Source organism: Quercus suber, unplaced genomic scaffold (genome assembly GCF_002906115.3).
Source record: "Quercus suber isolate HL8 unplaced genomic scaffold, Cork oak 2.0 scaffold_64, whole genome shotgun sequence".
NCBI lineage: Eukaryota > Viridiplantae > Streptophyta > Magnoliopsida > Fagales > Fagaceae > Quercus > Quercus suber.
The window spans coordinates 947063-969571 of record NW_027069529.1 but is presented as its reverse complement, the minus strand read 5'-3'; the positions used below and the strand labels follow the sequence as shown (position 1 = coordinate 969571).

Here is a 22509-nt window from a genome sequence, read left to right as displayed (position 1 = left end):
TAATATAAATAAATTGTGAAAAAAAAAAATTATGTTTCTAGCATTACTCGGAAATCCACAAAAGTGGAACAATGGGCTCAAGTCCCAATTGGCTCAATCCAAGTCGAGGCACACTTATTCTATTTTTTGCGAAAATAGCTAACTAATTTTTTTTTTCTAACTATCTAGTTGGTAGTTCCAGTTTCCAAACTATATTATTTACTAGCATCTCGAGCCTAAGAGACTCGATTTTGGCGTATAAATTGAGTCTCATAGACTCAATTTCCATTGTCTGATGTGGCATATTTTTCCACATGGAGACCACCTGGAAACCGAGTCTTAGAGACTTGATTTCGAAACAAAAAAAATTTGAAAAAATTTAAAGTCTCCAAGTCTCTCATGTACAAACCAAAATACCAAAAAAAAAAAAAAAAAATCAGATCACGAGAGAGAAAGCATCTAGAAAAAGATCAAGCTCAAATACCCATATATGTGTTCATCAGAGAGAGAGAGAGAGAGAAAAAAAAAAATCCAGAAACAGAAGGTCGCGCGCTACCTGTGCAACCTGGGTCGCGCTGCAACTGAGGTCACGCGCGACCCTGGCCGTGCTGCGGCCTCGGTCACGCCAGCTTGGGGCTTGCCGGCCTCGAGCTTGTTTCTAGGTTTTTTTTTTTTTTTTCTTCTGGCTTTCGGCTTCTTTCTTCTTCTTCGAGTTTTTGTTTTTTCCTTCTTACTCTAGCTTAGAAATCGAGTCTTAGATACTCGATTTTTAGGTAGTCTCCATGTGAAAAAAAATGTCACATTAGAATATAGAAATTGAGTCTTTGATACTCAATTTATAGGTCAAAATTGAGTCTTTTAGACTTAGAATGCTAGTAAATAATATAGTTTAGAAACTAAAAATACTAACTAGATATTTAGAAAAAAATATTTTTCATTTAAAAACAAATAAATTTGGACTTTTCCCACGCACAAAAGCCATGGCTCGAACCTCGAAGTCCAACCCTGATATAAAAGGGCCCCTGAATCATTTCAATGGACAGAAGAAGTACTACTACCAGCCAGACAATTACAGTGACAGTCCCTCACACCACTCTTCAACTCTCACACTCGCTCATGACATAGGGTTCCCGTTTTCCGAAAATTCTTCAACAAGGTTCAAGAAGAACCACTTTCTCATGGATTCGTCTTCAGCTTCGTCTCTGCAACTAGCCATGGCGGCCTTGGTGGGAGCCTCGCTCATGGCCATCTCCGCCTTCTACTTCCACAAGCGCAGCGTCGACCAGGTCCTCAACCGCCTCATCGAGATCCGCCATAACCGCCCTCTCAATGCCGTTAACAACCACGAAGACGAAGAAGAAGGCGAAGAAGCAGAGGAGGAGATAGGCGGCGACGGAGGCTCCGGTTCCGACGAGGAAATGGTGATCGATCGGAAAATGTGGTCCCGGGACCTTTCGAAGTCGCTCGACGACAACTCGCTTCGCGGCTATAGAATCTCGTCGTCGCTGCCCAATGCGGCTCCCGGAAACGATTTGTTGGATGAGAACCACAAGTTCGATCAGCCGATGAGACCTCGAGCCAAAAGTTTTGTTGCTCCATCGCTCGATAAACTCAATTTGATTCCCTCGGGGCTTCCGCCTCTTCGATTGGATCAGAGAGATGGTATGAAACTATGAATTTTCTCCGTCAATTTTAAAATTAATTTGATTTTTCAGTGATATATTCTTTGCAAATAGTTTGAGAAAATTCATTTTTTATAGAAGAGAGATCAAGATAATGCTAACTGTCAAATTTGTAACTAGTAAGCAAGATTAGCTTGTCTAACTCGGAAAAAGAAAGCAATGTTTGTGCAATTAAGTTGAATCAATAGTTGCTTAGGGTGTAAATTAATATTCATTATGAAATTGATTAAAGACGTAACAGAGAATATGATATTGGATAGAATACAATTGCAGAAAAGATTACGTGTGGCCAACCCTGACTAGCTTGAAATTTTGGCTTAGTAACATTTGTAGAAATAGTAAAAAGGGCACGTCAATTAAGGAAGTGACAGAAAGTATGAATTTGGACAAAATAGAATGAAGGAAAGGAATACATGTGGTCGACCTTGGCTAATCTGTTGAGTTTCCGTACCTGACCTCAAAAAACATGGTACTAAGGCTTTGTTGTTGTTGTTTTTAACTACTACCCAAAAAATCTAAAAAAGAATGAAAGAAGAGAAAACAAAAAGAAAAAGAAGCTGAATTCTAATTGCCGTGATTAATATAGTTCTAATGTTGCCAACATAAGCCCCTGATTGCTTGATCTTGATGTGTAAATGCTATTTGAATCCTAAAGAGCAGCGCATTTTGTTATGCTTTGGCTGTTTGCAGGACTGGATCGGTTTGTTAATCATTCTGCAAAGTATACGAGGGTGGCATCTGTTGGTAGGCTAGTGACGCCAAGGTCCCCCGGTGGCAATGCTTTTGATGATGATGGGGATTCTGATGATGATGGAACCGAGCTTACAAATGGAGAAGACATGCTTTTCAACTATGGAAACATAGATTCTCCAATTGATTTCACAAATGCACAAGTATGTGTAGTTATATCTACTTATTCATATTTTAATATGCTTTAGCTTGAATTTTAAAAATGTTGTATTTAGTTTTAGAAAGTAAATCAGTCAGTTTACCAAAGCTAGGTTATGTATGCTACTGAATTTATTAAAATTAGCACAATGGCCTTGAAAATAAACTTTAATCTTGTGTCTGTTTTGTTATTCATTACTATACGAGTAATGTCAATGTTGAGATAGTTCTCAGATAAAGAACACCATCCACCTCAATCCTTTTAATTTGATTAGCATTTCTATGAGAATTTGCTAATCTATGAAAAAACCGAGTATTATTATCGCCCTCCTTCACAAGCAAGGCCTGAGACTTTTGCCTCCAGGAAGTCTCCTCAAGAGAAGCCAACCGTTCTATGTCTCCTTTGAGTTGAAGGCGACGAATCTGTTCCTCATTTGAAAGACTCACTCGATGTAGTCAAAGGCGAGCCGGGCGCTTGCCTAAGCGCCCGGGCGAGGTGAGGTGCCACTAAGGCACCTCAAAGGCTCTAAGGCGAGGCGCCTTTAGTGAGGTGCCTTTAGTGAGGCGCTCGCCTTTAGAGCCTAGGCGAGCAAGGCGACTGCCTTAAGCCATGAAAAAGGCGCTAAGGCGAGAGCCTCAAGTTTTTTTTGTTTTAATTATTATTATTATTATTTTTTTATAGAAGTTTGTTGTGAAACCTATTTTTAGACTATTAATTTCAAAAGGCAAGTTATAAAACCTACTGTTAGTAAAATTAATTTACAAATTTGTTTTGTAAGACATTGTTATATAGAAGCTTTTTGTAAAATGTATTGTTAGAACTAACTAATAGAGCCTAAACCATGTTAATCCCATTTTGAAATAATTTGATAGACCTAATTTCTTCTTGCTACACATTGAAAAACACTTCATTATAATACTATAATACACTAGGTACATATGATTTATGTTCTATATGTATAATAAATATATTAAGAATTTGGCGCATCGCTTTACTCAGGCTAGCGCCTTTTTGTCGCCTCACGCCTCGGGTGATACAAGGCCTTGGCGTTTTAAGGTCGCCTTTCACCTTTGACTACCTTGGACCCACTAACTCCTCTCTCGCATCTAAACCCATCAGCTCAGTCAGCATGTTCTTCTTTCTAAAGGCCAAATCACCAAACTCCTCCCTGTTCCACTTTTTTAAGTCTGCTTTCAGAGCCTTCAATTTTTGAACTAAGATGAAACTTGGAGAGCCTGCAAAATTGTATCCATCCCACCATTGCTTAACTCTATCAACAAAACCCTTAGCTTTGAACTACATATTTTCAAATTTAAAGGCGCTATGACCATGTCGAACAACACCAGCTTCCAACAAAAGAGGGCAGTGGTCTGAAAGAACACCAGGAAGCACCCATTGGGATACATTCTCAAAGTGCTCCTCCCAATGAGAAACTAAAGCCCTGTCAATTCTTGACATAGAGGGAAGACCAGAATCTCTAAACCAAGTGAAGGAGGCCCCCTCTAAAGGTAAATCAACTAAAGAATTATTCTCTATAAAATCCGAGAATGTGAACATAGCAGGGCTAAAAGACTTACAGCCAAGCCTTTCACTTGGGTACCTGATAATATGAAAATCACCTACTAGACACCATGCCATGGACCACCTAGCATGCACCTATGATAACTCCTCCCACAAAGTAGGCCGCTGACCATTGTCATTAGGGCCATACACACATGTACAAGCCCAAACAAAGTCATCCACCACCCCTCTCAATAATACACTGACAGAAAAATGTCCAGCAATAACATCCAACTTCTCAAATACCCTCTTATCCCAAATCAGCAAGATCCCTCCCGAAGTCTGCACAACCTCCAAAACAACCCAATCAATGAAAGGATGCTTGTATCTTTGAGGTTTTGTGGATTCCAAAAGGGGGTACTGTTAGAGTGTGGAATTTAAGGTTTTATAGAGCTTTTGAAGATTAGGAGTTGGCTGCATCTTTTTTTCTACTTCAGCTTATCCAAACTCGTATTCCTTGGAGTGATAGGAGAGACACTCTTTATTGGCGGCTAAAAGGTGATGGTAAGTTTGACACTTGGTCTTACTATCATGTGATTCGGGGTGCTTCGAATTCTTTGTTTCCTTGAAAGGGTGTTTGGAAACCAACGATTCCTAAGCGCGTGGCGTTCTTTTTGTGGACATCTGCACATGGTCGGACTCTCACTTTGGATAATCTAATGCTTAAAGGTCGCCATTTGGCTATTAGGTGTTATATGTGTTGTTGTGATGGGGAGTCAGTAGACCACCTTCTTCTTCATTGTCTTGTTACCCATTCCCCATGGACTTTTATGCTTCAGGCCTTTGGTATTCATTGGGTTATGCCAGGATCGGTGGTGAGTTTGTTATCTTGTTGGCATCAGTGGCTTGGGAAGCATAATTCGGACATTTGGAACTTGGTTCCCAGGTTGCTTTATGTGGATTGTGTGGTTGGAACAAAATTATCGATCCTTTGAGGACAAAGAGAAGATGTTGGATGAGTTAAAGGTTTTATGCCATCGTAGTATTTTGGAGTGGTCTCATTGTTGGGGTTTTACTGATTGTTCTTCTCTCTCTGAGTTTTTGTCCTCCCTTAGCTTAGTTTCTTGACTTCCCTCTGTTTGTTGTGCTGTTTGTTTCTTTTATTTCTTGTTGTTCATCATCATGAACTTCTTGTATTTTTCATTTTTCTCTCATTTATAATAGTTTTCTGATTATCTATCAAAAAAAAAAGAAAAAAAAAAGAGAAAAATACCAAACTGTATATGTGTGTGTGTATATATATATATATATAACAACAACAGCAGCCTTAGATTACTTATAAAAAAAAAGGGCCTTTAGACATATATTGCTAAGTTAATAAGCTTTATGGGTTTTGAGATAATATGGTAAGGCTCTTATCAAAAAAAAGAAAAGAAAAGATAATATGTTAAGGCTCAAGTATGTTTTTTTCCCCCTCTCTGTTTACAACAATGGAAAGGGGGGGAAAATCCGTAAAGAATGTGTGAACATAGCAGGGCTAAAAGACTTACAGCCAAGCCTTTCACTTGGGTACCTGATAATATGAAAATCACCTACTAGACACCATGCCATGGACCACCTAGCATGCACCTATGATAACTCCTCCCACAAAGTAGGCCGCTGACCATTGTCATTAGGGCCATACACACATGTACAAGCCCAAACAAAGTCATCCACCACCCCTCTCAATAATACACTGACAGAAAAATGTCCAGCAATAACATCCAACTTCTCAAATACCCTCTTATCCCAAATCAGCAAGATCCCTCCCGAAGTCTGCACAACCTCCAAAACAACCCAATCAATGAAAGGATGCTTGTATCTTTGAGGTTTTGTGGATTCCAAAAGGGGGTACTGTTAGAGTGTGGAATTTAAGGTTTTATAGAGCTTTTGAAGATTAGGAGTTGGCTGCATCTTTTTTTCTACTTCAGCTTATCCAAACTCGTATTCCTTGGAGTGATAGGAGAGACACTCTTTATTGGCGGCTAAAAGGTGATGGTAAGTTTGACACTTGGTCTTACTATCATGTGATTCGGGGTGCTTCGAATTCTTTGTTTCCTTGAAAGGGTGTTTGGAAACCAACGATTCCTAAGCGCGTGGCGTTCTTTTTGTGGACATCTGCACATGGTCGGACTCTCACTTTGGATAATCTAATGCTTAAAGGTCGCCATTTGGCTATTAGGTGTTATATGTGTTGTTGTGATGGGGAGTCAGTAGACCACCTTCTTCTTCATTGTCTTGTTACCCATTCCCCATGGACTTTTATGCTTCAGGCCTTTGGTATTCATTGGGTTATGCCAGGATCGGTGGTGAGTTTGTTATCTTGTTGGCATCAGTGGCTTGGGAAGCATAATTCGGACATTTGGAACTTGGTTCCCAGGTTGCTTTATGTGGATTGTGTGGTTGGAACAAAATTATCGATCCTTTGAGGACAAAGAGAAGATGTTGGATGAGTTAAAGGTTTTATGCCATCGTAGTATTTTGGAGTGGTCTCATTGTTGGGGTTTTACTGATTGTTCTTCTCTCTCTGAGTTTTTGTCCTCCCTTAGCTTAGTTTCTTGACTTCCCTCTGTTTGTTGTGCTGTTTGTTTCTTTTATTTCTTGTTGTTCATCATCATGAACTTCTTGTATTTTTCATTTTTCTCTCATTTATAATAGTTTTCTGATTATCTATCAAAAAAAAAAGAAAAAAAAAGAGAAAAATACCAAACTGTATATGTGTGTGTGTATATATATATATATATAACAACAACAGCAGCCTTAGATTACTTATAAAAAAAAGGGCCTTTAGACATATATTGCTAAGTTAATAAGCTTTATGGGTTTTGAGATAATATGGTAAGGCTCTTATCAAAAAAAAGAAAAGAAAAGATAATATGTTAAGGCTCAAGTATGTTTTTTTCCCCCTCTCTGTTTACAACAATGGAAAGGGGGGGGGGGGGGGTGTGGAATCAAACTTAGGTTCTCAACTGGGTAGTGTTATTGATCCACAAGGCACTTGGTTCCAATCTTTATTAATACCACTATGGTATCAACTGTGAGGATGTATTTATGATTAATTGAGGAACACTATGACCTTACTTGAACAGGATCTGTTCACTTAAAAAAGAAAAGAAAAAAAAGAGATTAATTAAGGAACAAAATTCATTGGACCAACAGAAATAAGTGGCCAATCTTATGGACAAAAAGCGTCAACGGATTGTAGCAATATATAAGTTTCTCAGTTTTCTATGTCTTTATAGTCATTGTTTATATACAATCTGTGATAACCAAAAAAGAAAAAAGAAAAAAAAGAAGAGAGTATCCAGAATAAATCTGTTTTGCCGGTTGATGGATTTGCAGGATGTAAATTCAAACAACCAAAAAACTTGCAGCATTCAAAAAATAGATGAAGGTGGGAAGTGTATCCAAGATAAAATGTGTATGGCAACTGCAGCTGAAGCTAAAGCTAGTGTAGATCTGCATGGTGATGGAAACGAAGATACACCTTCAGTGCACGCAACACTCCATGGTATTTTTAAATTCCTTTTTCCACCTATTTTGTTGGAGATCTGTCTCTCTTATTGCCTCAAATTTTGTTGAAAATTGAATTTGTTGGCTATATTATTTGTTGACTTACCCATTGGTGGCATTCAAAAATCTAATTTTTTACCCTACTTAATTGCAATTATATGTGGAAGAAGTAATGTTTTTTTAATAGTTACAGAGAATAGGCTTATTCAACCTCTGTAAATGCACGGTTGTTTTAATATTATTATTTGAAGAAGGGACTAATTACATGATGCCTATTTCTCTATTTCCCTTGTAAGAACATGTGGGGTCGGAGTCAAAAAGCAGAGAAGAGGAAGAAGTACTAAAAATGATTCGTGAATGTTTAGATTTGCGTAAAAATTATGTCTATAGAGAAGTGGTTCCATGGAAGAAGGAAACTGAGGGGAAATCTAGTGCATCCAATATGAACAGTGATCCCTTTCACTTTGAACCTGTTGAAGCAACAGCTGTGAGTCATTTTTTGCTTATTCATGGTGTGAAATTTTTAAAGATTTTTTCCCTGATGCGTATGAAAGCTACGTGAATGTTTACATTCAAGTACAGTCATTCATTTGTTTGATGCTTTCTGATTTTCCAAGCAGCACCGTTTCAAAATGGTAGATGGAGTTGTACATGTTTATGCAAGTGAAAATGGTAAGCACTGCAAAGTAATTCATTGTTCAGTAAAATAAACATTCTTTGTCAAATACTTAATTAAATGTATTTTTGTGTTAGCATTTAGTTTTTGGATTATAAGAATATTAAAGCTCCCTCTCTCTATTATAACACAGATACTGTGGATCTTTTCCCTGTTGCAAGTTCAACAAGATTTTTCACTGATCTGCATCAACTCCTAAAAATAACATCTCTTGGAAATGTTCGCTCTTCATGCCATCATAGACTACGATTTCTTGAGGAGGTAGCATCCTGCAATCTCTGTTTTGAACTTCTATTTTGTGTTCTTCATTTTAGCCAATGTATATCACTTATACCTGAACATCATACAGAAATTCCGCCTTCATCTGTTAGTAAATGGAGATAGTGAGTTTCTATCTCAAAAGAGTGCGCCACACCGGGATTTTTACAATATCAGAAAGGTTGATACACATGTGCATCATTCTGCATGCATGAACCAGAAACATCTCCTACGCTTCATCAAGTCAAAGCTAAGAAAAGAACCTGATGAGGTTGAAACTGTTTTTTTTTCGCCCTTCCAAACTGTTTGTTTTAGTGAATTAGGTCTATCTTTAGTTTCAACCAACATTGGTTGCGTCAACTATGGGCAGTGCTGGTTTAATATGTCTTACAAACTTTCTCTCCCTTTTCAATTTATTTTTGTTGATGCTTCTTAATTACACTATAACTACATTGGACAGGTTGTCATATTCAGAGATGGAAAGTATATGACCCTTAGGGAAGTTTTTGAGAGCTTGGACTTGTCAGGGTATGCATTGTTATAGTTATCTTGATTTTTGCTAGAAGAATTCTCTCTCTCCCTCTCTCTGTGTGTGTTTTTGCATGTGTGTCCTTGTTTATCTAAACTGAAGGCAATTGCAATGCAGTAATGATCTTAATGTTGATTTGTTGGATGTCCATGCTGATAAAAGCACATTCCATCGATTTGACAAATTCAACCTTAAGTATAATCCTTGTGGACAGAGCAGACTCCGAGAGATATTCTTAAAGCAGGACAATCTTATCCAAGGTTTGGTTCACAATAACAGTTTTAAAACTACTTGTTGCCTGCATAATCTTTGATGATTGCAATTTGGAATGAGAGTCAATTGCATTTGGAGAAACATTTGGAATTAGAACCAGCCTTTTGTTTTGTTCATTTTTTCTGTTCCTTTGTAATTGATTTATCTTTTTTATTATAAGTTCCTATTTGGAAAATACAAACATGAATACATCATTTAGAACTCTAGATTTTATTATGCCAGAATCTAACAGATACATTTACGACAATCGGATGTGTCATGTGTGCCTAATCTGGTTTTACAATATCGCTAGGTTAGTTAATTCAAATTGGTGAGGCATTTTGAAACTGAAAATATGGTTTGTAAGGAAATGGAATTAACATATTTTAGCATTATTGACTAGTGTAAGAAACAAAATAAGTTTGAATAAGCATGCTTAGCAGAGTGTTGATCTTAATTACTTGGGTTATCTACATGAATATTTTCTTGCCATTGTACTTAAAACCATATGCTTTTAGGTCCTAATTATGCCTTCTCAAACTTCCTCTGGGTCCTTTCCCTTTCTATTTTTTCATTTTAATTTTACTTTGATGCTTACCTTTGATTAATTTTGAATCAAATCACTCCAATATAGGGTGGGTAGGTACCTTGAGCCTAATTTTATATACAGAGTGATGCTTTAAACTTGACATCTCATATTTTGCAAAATTGGATTCATTATGTATTGGTTTAATTCTTTTTCTCTTCTGTTTTACTTTATCTGTATTTAAATTGAACTGATTGTTACCTTTTTTGTTTGGGTGAGTACTACAGGTCGGTTTTTGGCAGAAGTAACCAAGCAAGTTTTAGTTGATCTTGAAGCAAGCAAATACCAGGTTTATATCAATTATGATTTTAGAAGATATGAAATTTCAAATTTATTTCTGCCTTGTTCTCTCTCCTGTTTCATAGTATGCTCATGTTCATTATTGTTGGGTGTCTTGTCGATTTTACTGGATAATCCTGCAGCTGCAGATATCTCAGCTTACCTAGTAATAACTTTTTACTGATTAGGTCTTTGAAAATACATTAGAGCAACTTGCAAGAAGGGATGTGCATAATTTTTGCACCATCATATTCTTCTGCACTTAAATTTAAGCCAAATAGTCAGACTCTTATAGTTTCATGTACTTATATAGAGAGATTTTTTGTTCTTTTAAGAAGAGATTTTTTGTTGTTTAAAAAAAAAATTACATTGGAGTCTCTTCAAGCTTTCTGAACTCCTTGAATTTTGGCTACTATATCTGTACTTGCTGGGCAACTAGGTACAAAAGCCAAGATTTGATTGCAGATAGTTGCTATTTGTTTTGTAAACTTTTTAAATTTAAGAATTCTTTTTGCTCTCATCTGCTTAATTCCTTCTTATCATAATGGCGAGTGTTACACTTGCAATTAGTTTGGAAGTGAGTACCCCCACTCCCCCACCAAAAAAAGAGTAAACTTGGCAGTATGCTTTGTTTGTAACTGAGGGGTTGATATGGAGCACAGCATAAAATTTCAATAAAATAAATGATATGGAGAAAATTTTGGAACGTGAATAATCCAAAATGTGGACTATATCATCTATCAGTGGGACATATGACTGCTGCATTTATAAAATTGATTCCTTGTATGGAAAAATTTCTGTTGTGTAATTTCATTGATATTGGTTTTCGTTTTGGGCCCTTTGGCACACATATCTTAATCTTATCAGTTGTCTCCTAAGTATAACTCAATAGTAAAACCAATTAGACTGTTGTTGGTCACTTTGAATTCTGAAGAACGTATGTCATTCTGTCATTTTCAGATGGCTGAGTACAGGATTTCCATTTATGGAAGGAAACAAAGTGAATGGGACCAGCTGGCGAGTTGGTTTGTTAATAATGCTATCTATAGTGAGACTGCTGTATGGTTAATCCAGGTAATCTATGTTTTCAGCCTTTTCTTCTGATAGCTGCTTAGTATGTATGGCTAATTGTCTGTTCACTGTGCTGGTTCTTGTAAAATGATTTGTTCCACATTGCTGGTACCTCATGCTCATTATAATATTGTTTATAATCAACTTACTTTGTATGTTTATATGTGTCATGCTTCTGTCTGTTACAGCATTATGGCTCAATTAATTGTTTATTTAGTATTTATCACTTATTCAAATATGATTTTGAACGGGAGGTATATTGGACCAAACGGAATGGGGATAACAGAGGGGTGTGTGTGTGTGAGAGAGAGAGAGATTTAGTGTAACTTTCTTTAGTTTTGCATTCAGATATAGACATGGTCTTAATGGAATCCATTAGTATGGAACATTTTCTTTTCCATGTGAAATTCCTAGTATATGAAAGAGTAAAAAAGTGCTATTGTTGTTGTGGTTCACTCGGTGGCAAAAAGATCATGTGGAAAAGTAGCATCAGGCCATTTGATGTTACTTCAAATTAAAACCCGTGGTAATTAATAACCCCATGCATGGGGCATTATTCTAACATTGTAACATTTAATTAGTATGGAGCATTTTCTTTTCCATTTGAAATCCCTAGTATATGAAAGTGTAAAAAAGTACCATTGTTGTTGTGGTTCGCTCGGTGGCAAAAAGATCATGTGGAAAAGTAACGTCAGGCCATTTGATGTTACTCCAAATTAAAACTCGTGGTAATTAATAAACCTCATTCTGCGTGGGACATTATTCTAACATTGTAACATTAATCATACTCCACATTTAGACTGTGGATAATTATTTTAATGTTAGTGTTTGTATTTGGAGCCTTATGGTGGAACGAGATATATCAAAGATTTAGACACAGCAATATGGCCTCTATTCTGAGTGGAAAAAAATAATTTTGAGTAGTCAATTTGGACCACCCTATTGCTTGTGAGATTAAGTATGAGAATTTATTAGAATCTGTACAAAATATATTTGTCCTGCACCTGTACGATCTTGAGCCTAATGATAATTTGTTTATTTTGTGATACATAAGAGATTGTGTTGGATACTTATTCTAACTGGTAATAAAAATGACATAATTTTGCATCAATGGTTCAAATCTATTTGGAGCATCACTTCTCTTAAGAACCTTTGCATGTTATCTTTACTGATGTATTATTAATTGCTACGTTCTCCTTAAATTTTCAGTGAGCTTTATAGTTCTATGTCCTTTTCATTAACTTCTCACCCCCCCCCCCCCCCCCCCCCCCAATTATTATATCAACTGCATGTTATCTTTACCAATGTATTATTAATTGCTACTTTCTCCTTAAATTTTGAGTGAGTTGTATTTCTCTTTTTCATTAACATTTTTTCCCCAATTTTTATATCAACTTTAATGTGCAGCTACCGCGGCTATATAATGTGTACAAGAAATTGGGAATTGTTACCTCTTTTCAGAATATTTTAGATAACGTTTTTATTCCACTATTTGAAGTCACAGTGGATCCAAATTCTCATCCTCATTTACATTTGTTCCTGATGCAGGTTAGTTGAATATATCATATTTCTGTATGTCCCCTTTTTATTTGACAATTTTATAATCATTCTACTTCTTGTTGATTCATATGGAGTTACACTAACTCAGCCAAAAATAAAAAGACGGAGTTTCACTATATTCCTCATTCTTTCTTTTTGTTTCTTTTTCCATTTGTCTTTTGATAGTACTAGTGTTGTAGCTTCATAAATTTTTTTTATTATAGATCTGTTTATTGTGTTTTACATTTTATAAATAATTTTACATCTGAGATTTTACATCAACATAGCATTCTTTTTTCAGTTAAATAAAGAAAAGATATATTGGCTTACAGTTACCATTATTGCTGCCATCCAATGTGATTATTTTTTTACTAATGCTGCATGATACAACTGCCAGTTTGTCTTTCTATTTGACTGTAAGTGGCTCCTCACCATGCTCTTTGAAGAATGATATGGCCATAATTGTGGGATTGAGATCAGATGTGCCGGTTGCCCTGTCCCATGTCAGTTGGGAAGGTGTTATTAGCTTCACAAGTCTTAAACCATAACTTCTTCACGGTTACTTATGTCAAACTCTTTTTTATTTAATTATCAAGAGTGATAAACCATTGCAAGGTGTGTGGTGAACTTCATATTGCAAAACTCTAAAGAACTGTTGACATATTCAGCAATTCCAAAATGGTATTTGTCGACTATTTTTTGATATTGTTGGCCATATCAGCTGACCCATGTGTTGAAGTCAATGATACCACAACTACTCAATGGAGCCTTGGTTCCATTACTTGGGGTCAGCCACAAATCCTTTCTCCATATGCCTAAGCGTGAATCATACACTTGGCAATCATTTCTTCTGTCATTACCCACCCTTCATTTTTCTGCATTTTTTATTGTCCCTTGCTCTTTAAGTTGAATTAAAGCACTTGTTTAAATTGTTTACTTATAGGTCCTACTAATAGGTCCTTGTGTTGAAGGCCAAACCATCCTAGATAATTGTTCCTCATTTTGTCTATGTGTGTGCCTCCTTAGCCTCGGGAATGCATTTATTTATTAGGGTCTATTTGGATATCGCTTATTGCTGAAAATTGAAAATACTGTAAAAAAATAATTTTTAAATGTGTGAACAGTGCCGTGAGACCTAGTTTTAAAGTTAAATTTGCATTTTTCCCAAGTTGCGAGTCCTATGAATAGTGCCCATGGACCCACAGAAATGAAATGCAAACGCATTGGATAGCGCAAAACACGCTATCCAATCTCACACTTAATCTACTTTAACCTCTTTGTTTCTGTTGTATTGGATTGTTACCAATTATGAGACCATGGATGAAAATAAGCATTTTCTATTTTTTATGATTACATACCCTTCATACCATCCAACTTTTTATTGACATTTCTTTTTACTCTAGGGGCATAATAAGATTAGTTGATTTTCAATTCAGGTGGTGGGTTTCGATCTTGTAGATGATGAAAGTAAACCAGAACGGCGTCCTACTAAGCATATGCCTACACCGGCCGAATGGACCAATGAGTTCAATCCTGCATATTCCTACTATGCTTATTACTGCTATGCAAACTTGTATACTCTCAACAAGGTATTCTTATATTTTATCTTCTCAGCAAACTACACCTTGTCCTCTCACATTCTACAAATTCTCACCCTTCTTTTACTATATTGCATTATTTTACCCTACCTAAGGAAAAAAGTTTGGTAGAAATTGATACCACACTCTTGTCTTCTTCTTTTTTCAGCTTCGTGAATCAAAAGGAATGCCAACAATAAAACTTCGGCCCCACTGTGGAGAGGTTTTTGTCTTCTACTGTTGTTTATGTTTTTATTCTTTTACGTTTACTAAGATGCTTATGATTTTTGGAACCTTTGCAGGCGGGTGATGTTGACCATTTGGCTGCTGCTTTTCTTCTATGCCATAATATATCTCATGGGATTAATCTGCGAAAATCTCCAGTTTTGCAGTACTTGTATTACCTTGCACAGGTTCACCCACTTGTTTTTGCTTTCTGTCTTGTATTTGTTTATTTTTATTTTAGTTTTCCTTGCCAGCCAGTATGTCATAATCTGCTGTCCTAAAGTAATTCTCTTTTATCTTTTCAGATTGGTTTGGCCATGTCGCCTTTGAGCAATAACTCCCTTTTCTTGGACTATCATCGCAACCCTTTTCCAATGTTCTTCCAGCGTGGCCTAAATGTCTCACTCTCAAGTGATGACCCTTTGCAAATCCATTTAACAAAAGAAGCTCTTGTGGAAGAGTATAGTGTTGCAGCACAGGTTGGTTAACTACTATTTTCTATCATTGGTCATTGTCATTTATCTCATATAGAATGAAATTTTGCAGGTCTGGAAGCTCAGTGCTTGTGACCTCTGTGAGATAGCTAGAAATTCTGTCTATCAGTCTGGATTTTCACATTCAGCTAAGGTGAGGGACTTGACAAACAACAATCTTTTGAGTTGGCCTATTTTAATCTGAAGAAAAAAAAAATCACGCACAAACTGAAATTAATTTGTGAATCTGAAACTTTATGTTTCAGGAAAGTGTGTCCATAACTCCAACATGTCTACTTTTTACCTATTAGAAAGTTGAATATTTTGAAAGCATGGAAAATCATACTCATAATGATTGTGCTTTATGCTACAACGCAAGCAAAAGGAAATATGCTATATTAGTTAGGGTCCATTTGGGATAACTTATTTTCATTTGCTTATATTTTGGCTTAAAAAATAAGTTGGGTAAAAGTACAGTTGAATCTAGCGAAAGTTAGTCTTTAAAAAGTTGTGCATAAGCTAGTGGTGATTTTTTAAGCTTGTTCAAACACACACGGACTCTAGAATGATACATTTAAAAGAAGAAGAAGAAGAAGAAGAAGAAGATGACTTAGGGCCATTGCCTGGTACACTGGCAAGGTCTTTGGGTGTCAAGCACTTGTGCATGGGTTCAAGATTTGTGAGTGTTCAATTCATGCAAGAATAGGATCATCATGCCCACACCACCCCCCCATGACTCCACCTAAGTGGGACTTGCACTAGGAATAGTATTAAGTTATAACCTGAGGTAATGAGCTCTAACTCAAACTTTACATCCTCAATTATGGGATAGAAGTTAAAGTCATGCGTTCATGATTCACCAGATGCGTGTGTAACTTCATAATAAAATGTGTTGTGTATCCAACCTGATATTGAGCTACGTTTCTTTAACATACAACTGATAGAAAGTTGCTTAAGGAGATGGTTCCATGAATTCCACTGCTCCCACGTTTGGGGAAGGAGATTAAAGTTCTTGCTATGAATTGGTGTATCCTTTTATCCTTTCCAAACACCTACTCCCTTTTGTTCTCTATTTGGGTCTGCAATTTGCAGCTGTGTTTTTGGCATGGAGAAGCAGAATAATTACCAAAAGTTGGTATTTAAATAGTAATTCTAATAATGATTATGATAATATTCCTCTTGCAGTTGCATTGGCATGGTGATAAATATTTCTTGACTGGCCCTGAAGGAAATGATATTCACAAAACAAATGTTCCCCAAATAAGGATTAAATTTCGATATGAGGCAAGTTTTATGATTATTGATATAAACCATAAAATGCAATCAGTTCGATGTCTGTTGTTTCCAGCTAATGAGATAGATGTTTTGCAGGCATGGGAGGTGGAGATGCAGTATGTCTACTCAGGAGAAGCCATCCTTCCTGTAGAAGTAGTCCCATGAAGAAAACAATATAGATTTCACTATTTCCTGGTAACCAATGATGCTAATGAAATGTGGAGTTAAATTAGGGTTGATGTCAATATTTATAATGGCTTATAACTGCCAAATTCTGTTGTAAATTTATTTAAGACCCTTCTTCTGAGTTCTAAGTTCTAACCCACTGCTTCATTCAATAGAAAAGTAATAGAGTAGTAGTTTCTAGAGGGAAAATTATTAGAGCTTTATACAATTTTTGTTAGGCCCATATAAAAATGTCCCATCACAAATACCAGCTTAGCCAATTTTGTTCAGGTCGAGTGGGGCTTTGAGCTTTTATTGGTATATGGCAATTTTGGATTTGCATTGCAAGGCTCCTTGAATTGAATTTAAATATGATATTTAGAAAATGACATATTTTTGGAATTTATAGCTTTTAGTCTGTTGCATCTGATTAAGATACCAAATGATCTGGCTTGGATTCTTGCCTTGTCTACTATCATCTTTATTCACTACCCAATGGTGAGGGACACATGAAAAAGTGCTACGGTTCTGAAAGCTTGTCTCAGGAAAATTACTAAACTGCCTCATAAAAGTGCCTTATTTCCTTGAAATGCTCCTAAAGGTGCCTTTTAATATTTCTTTTCTCGTTTGATTTAGACAATTCTTTTCTCTTCTGTTTAGACAAAAAGCCTCCTGTTGAGTTTTACTTTTTCACATGTCGATGGGAAATATATGGTTGTGTCCAAAAATATTCGTGGAAGTGATATTGAACAGGCAATTCAATACTCTAAATAGTGCTAATTTCTCATTTAACTATGTGGTTTTGTGTATTATGCAAATGTTTCAATCTAAATTGCTGGTCGCAATCTGAAATAGGCAGTGTTCAATTCTTGGATGCTTCGTCCAATTGAAAAGGAATCATAGAAAAGTGAAAAACAAGAATGCCAGGAAGCATGTCTCTTGCGTTTTGAGGTAGTTGAGTACGGAAGTATATGCCTCACATTTTTGCCTTAAAAGTCACAGCTTTACTGCTGCAAATGTTATCAGCATTGGTTTGTTTGCTAATGAAACTTCTAATTCATAAATAAATAAGTAAATGGAAGAAGACTTTAATTTTTTGTGTAGTTTTTATGACTGATTGCTTATTATCATTAATTAAGAGATTTTACCAATTAAATTCAAATTCAAAAAATCTAAAGAGATTTCACCAATTAAACTCGAATTCACAAAATCTTATTAACTTTTTCAATTTAAAGTTTAAACCAGCGAGAAAAGAGGGTGAGATGAAGGAAATAAAGGGGAGGTTATATTTTCCTTTAGGTGTATGATTGCTTTGAAGAAACTGGATGGAAACAGAATTATATGAGTCCCACAATAAATGTGGTCTTTATCTCTCCTATTAATAATAAAACGAAATTCTATCTTTGATGTCAAAAAAATAATAAAACGAAATAAAAATGCCGAGCCTTTCCGATTCCTTATCCTTTTATCTTTTTCACCAAGCCAATTAAGAAAAAAACTAATTTTTCAAAATTTTTTTTTTCTTTTCTTTTCATTCCCCAATCCAATTATATTAGCCAATAATTGGTTGACAATGATAATGAAGGGATAAACGGCATACTCTACTCAAATGATATATTACTAGTACTAGATTACTAATTGAAATTTAACCAATAACAGCACAAACAAACGATTTTAACAAGCATTTAAATGAGTTTCAGTTAGCTCAATCAGTAAAATATCTTGTAGTCAAATAAGGTAAATTGTTCAATCTTCGCTTAAACTAAATAAGTTAGCTCAACATTTTACTAGTTTCAGTTAGTTTAACCAGTAAATTGTTCAATCTCTACCTATACTAAATACTAACAAGTGTCTTAATTTGATGATAAAGACATTTATAAGTTAAAATTTTATCTTTTAAAAAAATCAAAAATTGATTTATTTATTTATTTCTTTTGAGAATCAGTTTATTTATTTATTTACAAAGGGCACTTAGGGTTAATTTACATAATTACATCTAATCCCAAATCCTAAAAACCCTTCAAAATCTCAATAATATATATCCAATGGAACCAAAAAGAAGTGCACCCCAGCTCAAAGTCATTACCCATAATAATCCCATAATAATAACCCCCTACTAAACCTACACTATTTCACTTCACCCCCCTAAAAAGTCCCCCTTTAAAAAGCCTTATTAAAACCCTATCCACCGATCCAACTCAATATCCACCCACCCAAACCCCCCCACTTCAGCTCACACGTCTCTCTCTCTCTCTCTCTTTCTTTCTTTCCCACTCTCACTCTTTTTCTCCCTCGCCGCTTTCTCTCTCTCTCTCTCTCTACAAAACCACCTCTCTCGGTGGTTCCCTTTTTAAACCAAACACACAAAACCAAATCACACGCACACAAAAGCCAATGGCGGCGACGGCGGCGTCATCATCCGACGTGTCAGAGGGTCCAGTCCTGAACCTAATCAACAAGCGCCTCCGCGCGCTGCGCAAAAAGCTCAACCGCATAACTCAGATGGAGGAAGCCATCGCCCAAGGCAAACCGATCAACAAGGAGCAAGAAGAAGTCCTCCGCTCCAAACCCGCCGTCTTAGCTCTCATCGACGAGCTCGACAAGCTCCGCCAGCCTCTCGCCCAAGCCGTCGCCGAAGAGCTCTCTCTCTCCACTCAGCGCCTCCACCTCTCCCCCTCCGATTCCGCCGCCGACGACACCGAAACCAATAACGACAACGACAACAACAACAACAATTACAAATCCACCGCCTCCTCCTCCGACGAGCAGAACCGGAACGACGAATCTGACCTCGGCCACGTGGAGGATCTTCTGAATCTGCTCTACTTCGGCTCGCTCTTCGACGTGAAGTCTCAGGGAGATTTCACCGCCACGATGCTGACGAGGACTCACGAGCGCGGATGCTGCTTGACCTACGATTACGTCACCGACGACGCCACCGATCTGCTCGGCGAGCGGGACCTCGATTCGATTTCGCTGCTCGGCGGCTTGTTGATGTCTCGTCCCGTCGATTCGAGCTTGTCGCATAAGAACGCGTTATTGCGATGCATCGAGCACGCGAAGCTCTGGCTCGCTAAGTCCGATCGGCCTATTGATTCCAACGCCAACCTTACTTGTATAATCTTTGATTTGAACATAATTCTCTTTGTTTTGAATCAATTTTGAAGAATTGTGTGTGTGATTTTTTTTTTTTTTTTTTTTTTTTTCCCTTACCATCCCCTTCCTCTACTACTCCCCATCCAAACACACTCTAGAGCTGGAGCAACCATATAGACAGTGGGAGTGTGGGACACAGACACAAGAATAAAAAACCAGTCAATCATGGATACTGACAGGCGTTTATTCTGTTTATGATTAAAAAAAAGGCATATGTTTTCTAAGATTGCAAAGTTCTGTTGACAGCATACCAAAAACCCATCCTTATAAAAGAACAGCAAAGGTAGGTTCTTAAGGCAGTGTCACCATAATTAGAAATTCACTACAAAAAACAGCATGCCAGATACCAGTCAACACAGCACCTATCTCGACCAATGTGACAATTGCATCTGACTGTTAATGATTTATACATTTTGGTCAACTACTCTTATTAAAAATATTTTTTCATCATTGTTTTGCTTTTGTGATGCTCTTTTTTGAATAGGCATGCACTTTAAGATTGAAAATCTATGGGCTTTAATGCCCATCTCCCAGTATTCAATGTAGGAACTAGAAACCTATTTATATAATACAGAAATGAGAAAGGTTTATATTGGCCAGTTTATAGTTATTTCAAGGCCTTTGTGTTTCATATATTACCAAAAATTAATACACTCCATTACACATTCATATATAATGAGTCCAACAACAAAAAAACCCATTCACTGTTTCTATAATCCATAGGTTACTGCACAAATGGGAACTAGCTACCAAAATTTCTTTTTTCACTGTCAGTAGATTCTAGCAATGTGAGTGCTAATTATCAACTCCCAACACATCTTAAGCACATAAAAAGATACACGCAGTCACATTACTATTATCACTTTAGTGTAACCCGAACAAATCATCTTAAGCTTCTAGAAAAATCAAATATTGTTCACATTTACAGAGTAAAACGCCAACCACTATAAATACATTATTACACCAATTCCTTGACAAAGTTTCTCATATTAAGACTACAATGCAAGTCATCGAATAAAGCAATGCGCAAATCTATATCATAACGAATAATATAAGACCGAACACAATGCAGCCATAACAAAAAAGCAAATTTATCGATATCAAAATCCAAATAGCGGAAAACAAAACTGAAATCATAAAAAAGTTAAACCTGATGCTGGAACTGAGCAACTGAACCTTCCACTTGTGTTGGCCCCGTGATCGGTACCTGGAAAGAGGCGTAATTTCCAGCTGCAACTTCCACCGGAGCCTTCATTTCCGGCGAGGTGGTGAAATAGTCCGAAGCCATAATCTTATTCAGCCTCTCTCTCAATGCCGAATCTACAACAACACCAAAAAAAAAAAAAAAAAAAAAAAANTGTAAGACATGCAGGCAAGGTTTTTTTTTTAACAGGCAATAGACTTACATTGAAAACGGCAAAGCTTACAAGAGATACACCAAAACAAAAAATAAAAATAATTAATTAATTTTTTTTAATAAAAAAAGCAAGACATTTCTATCATGCCAAAAGAGTATTATAGCTTTTTTAAAACATTATCCAGTTAAATCATGATTAGATGGATGGATGCCTTTTATGATGGAAAATTATTCCTCCTTCAATAGAATTTGATTTTCTTTAAAATTCATATTTTTGTATTTTCATAAATAAAGTACGCTCATCACTTTAGTAAGTCAGTGTTTTCTATAAGTTCTAACTTGTAAATTCAAATTTACCAATCTAGAACAAAAATACCATAATTGGGATCACTATAATAAAAGTAAATACTAAATAGTTCATTAATTATACGCAACAGGGGCTCCATGGAGCACTAACAGAGTGTTTGGAAGTTTAAAGGGAGGAGAGGGGAGGAGAATGGTTTACCTCTCCCCTTGTTTGAATGTTTAAAAAATTAGGAGGGGGAGCAGAGGGGAGGTGAATGGCATTCACTTTTCTATATTGGCCTTTCCCTCCTAAAATGATATTCTTTTTTTTTGGTGGGGGGGGGGGGGATGCTCTCTTGAATATAAAGCCAGCATGGACAATTCTTTGTTAATTTTTACTTGTAGTTCCTTAAGCTTTGTTCTTATGCAACTCCAAATGCACTTTAAAGCTTCCTAGTCATTTTTATTAGAAACTTGTCTGTTAATTTAATTTAATCCTGCCCAAAAAAAAAAAAAAAAAACACTGATGACCCAAAAAAGGATAATTTGGTTTATTTTTTTTTTATTTTTTTTAATGCTTATTTTCATAAGAATTAATAAAATTGATAAAATTATATATCCAAATGCCTCAAGTCCCTTGAATCACCTATGTGAAGTACTTGTCGGTTTCTGTTGTACTTTTTCTTTTTAAAAGTAACTTGCTATTAAACTTTGCTCCATAAGAATTAAGATGAGCCGTGTAGGTTGAGATTTTCTCTTTTATTGAGTTTGGGGCGCACCTTCAGGAATAGATACACTTAACCCCCCTCACAATCTTTCCTCCTTCCCTCCATTGGCACCCTATATTTTCTATTTTTCTAAGTTCCAGAACATATATGGAGTTATCTGGGTTGAGATTTAGGAATTTCTGTGTTTTCTTTTAGTTATCTTTTATTGAAGATTATTAATTATGCTTCTTTTAAATTGCATTTTAGGTTTTTGTCTCATGATTTTTGTAATCAAATTCAATTAAGTATTTCCATGATGTACTGCAACATAGAAAGTCTTACCAGTAAACCAGATTGATGCAGCACAAAATTTTTCAAAGAAGTTTGCAGGGAAAAGAAAAGAAGGGTAGTTACACATTTCCGACCCTTGGTTTGGGCTCGTTGCGCTTTGATCACTTGTGGTTTAAAAAGTATCAGTCTGCCTACCTGAGGCTAAC

General features: G+C 36.3%; 2 protein-coding genes across 2 annotated transcripts; both read left to right on the top strand.

The window, feature by feature from the left end:
• The first annotated feature begins 953 nt into the window (after window positions 1-953).
• Window positions 954-16922, top strand: LOC111995820 (AMP deaminase). Its single transcript, XM_065772796.1, has 19 exons — window positions 954-1641; window positions 2352-2554; window positions 7432-7600; window positions 7899-8089; window positions 8223-8274; window positions 8412-8539; window positions 8628-8807; window positions 8997-9064; window positions 9183-9325; window positions 10131-10192; window positions 11143-11256; window positions 12661-12801; window positions 14229-14381; window positions 14539-14592; window positions 14672-14782; window positions 14900-15073; window positions 15141-15221; window positions 16253-16351; window positions 16439-16922. The coding sequence occupies exons 1-19, from the start codon at window positions 960-962 to the stop codon at window positions 16505-16507; spliced, it is 2874 nt and encodes a 957-aa protein (XP_065628868.1). The 5' UTR covers window positions 954-959; the 3' UTR covers window positions 16508-16922.
• A 1762-nt stretch (window positions 16923-18684) lies between these two features.
• LOC111995835 (uncharacterized) lies at window positions 18685-19707 on the top strand. Its single transcript, XM_024027782.2, has one exon. It carries the CDS (start codon window positions 18902-18904, stop codon window positions 19670-19672), a length of 771 nt encoding a protein of 256 aa, XP_023883550.2. The 5' UTR covers window positions 18685-18901; the 3' UTR covers window positions 19673-19707.
• The last annotated feature ends 2802 nt before the right edge of the window (window positions 19708-22509 follow it).

Coding starts and splice junctions, on each gene's coding strand:
- LOC111995820 (XM_065772796.1), top strand. CDS start 960: ATGGCTCGAACCTCGAAGTCCAACCCTGATATAAAAGGGCCCCTGAAT. Junction 8,275..8,411: donor TGTTTATGCAAGTGAAAATG/GTAAGCACTGCA, acceptor ATTATAACACAG/ATACTGTGGATCTTTTCCCT. Junction 10,193..11,142: donor TTGAAGCAAGCAAATACCAG/GTTTATATCAAT, acceptor TGTCATTTTCAG/ATGGCTGAGTACAGGATTTC.
- LOC111995835 (XM_024027782.2), top strand. CDS start 18,902: ATGGCGGCGACGGCGGCGTCATCATCCGACGTGTCAGAGGGTCCAGTC.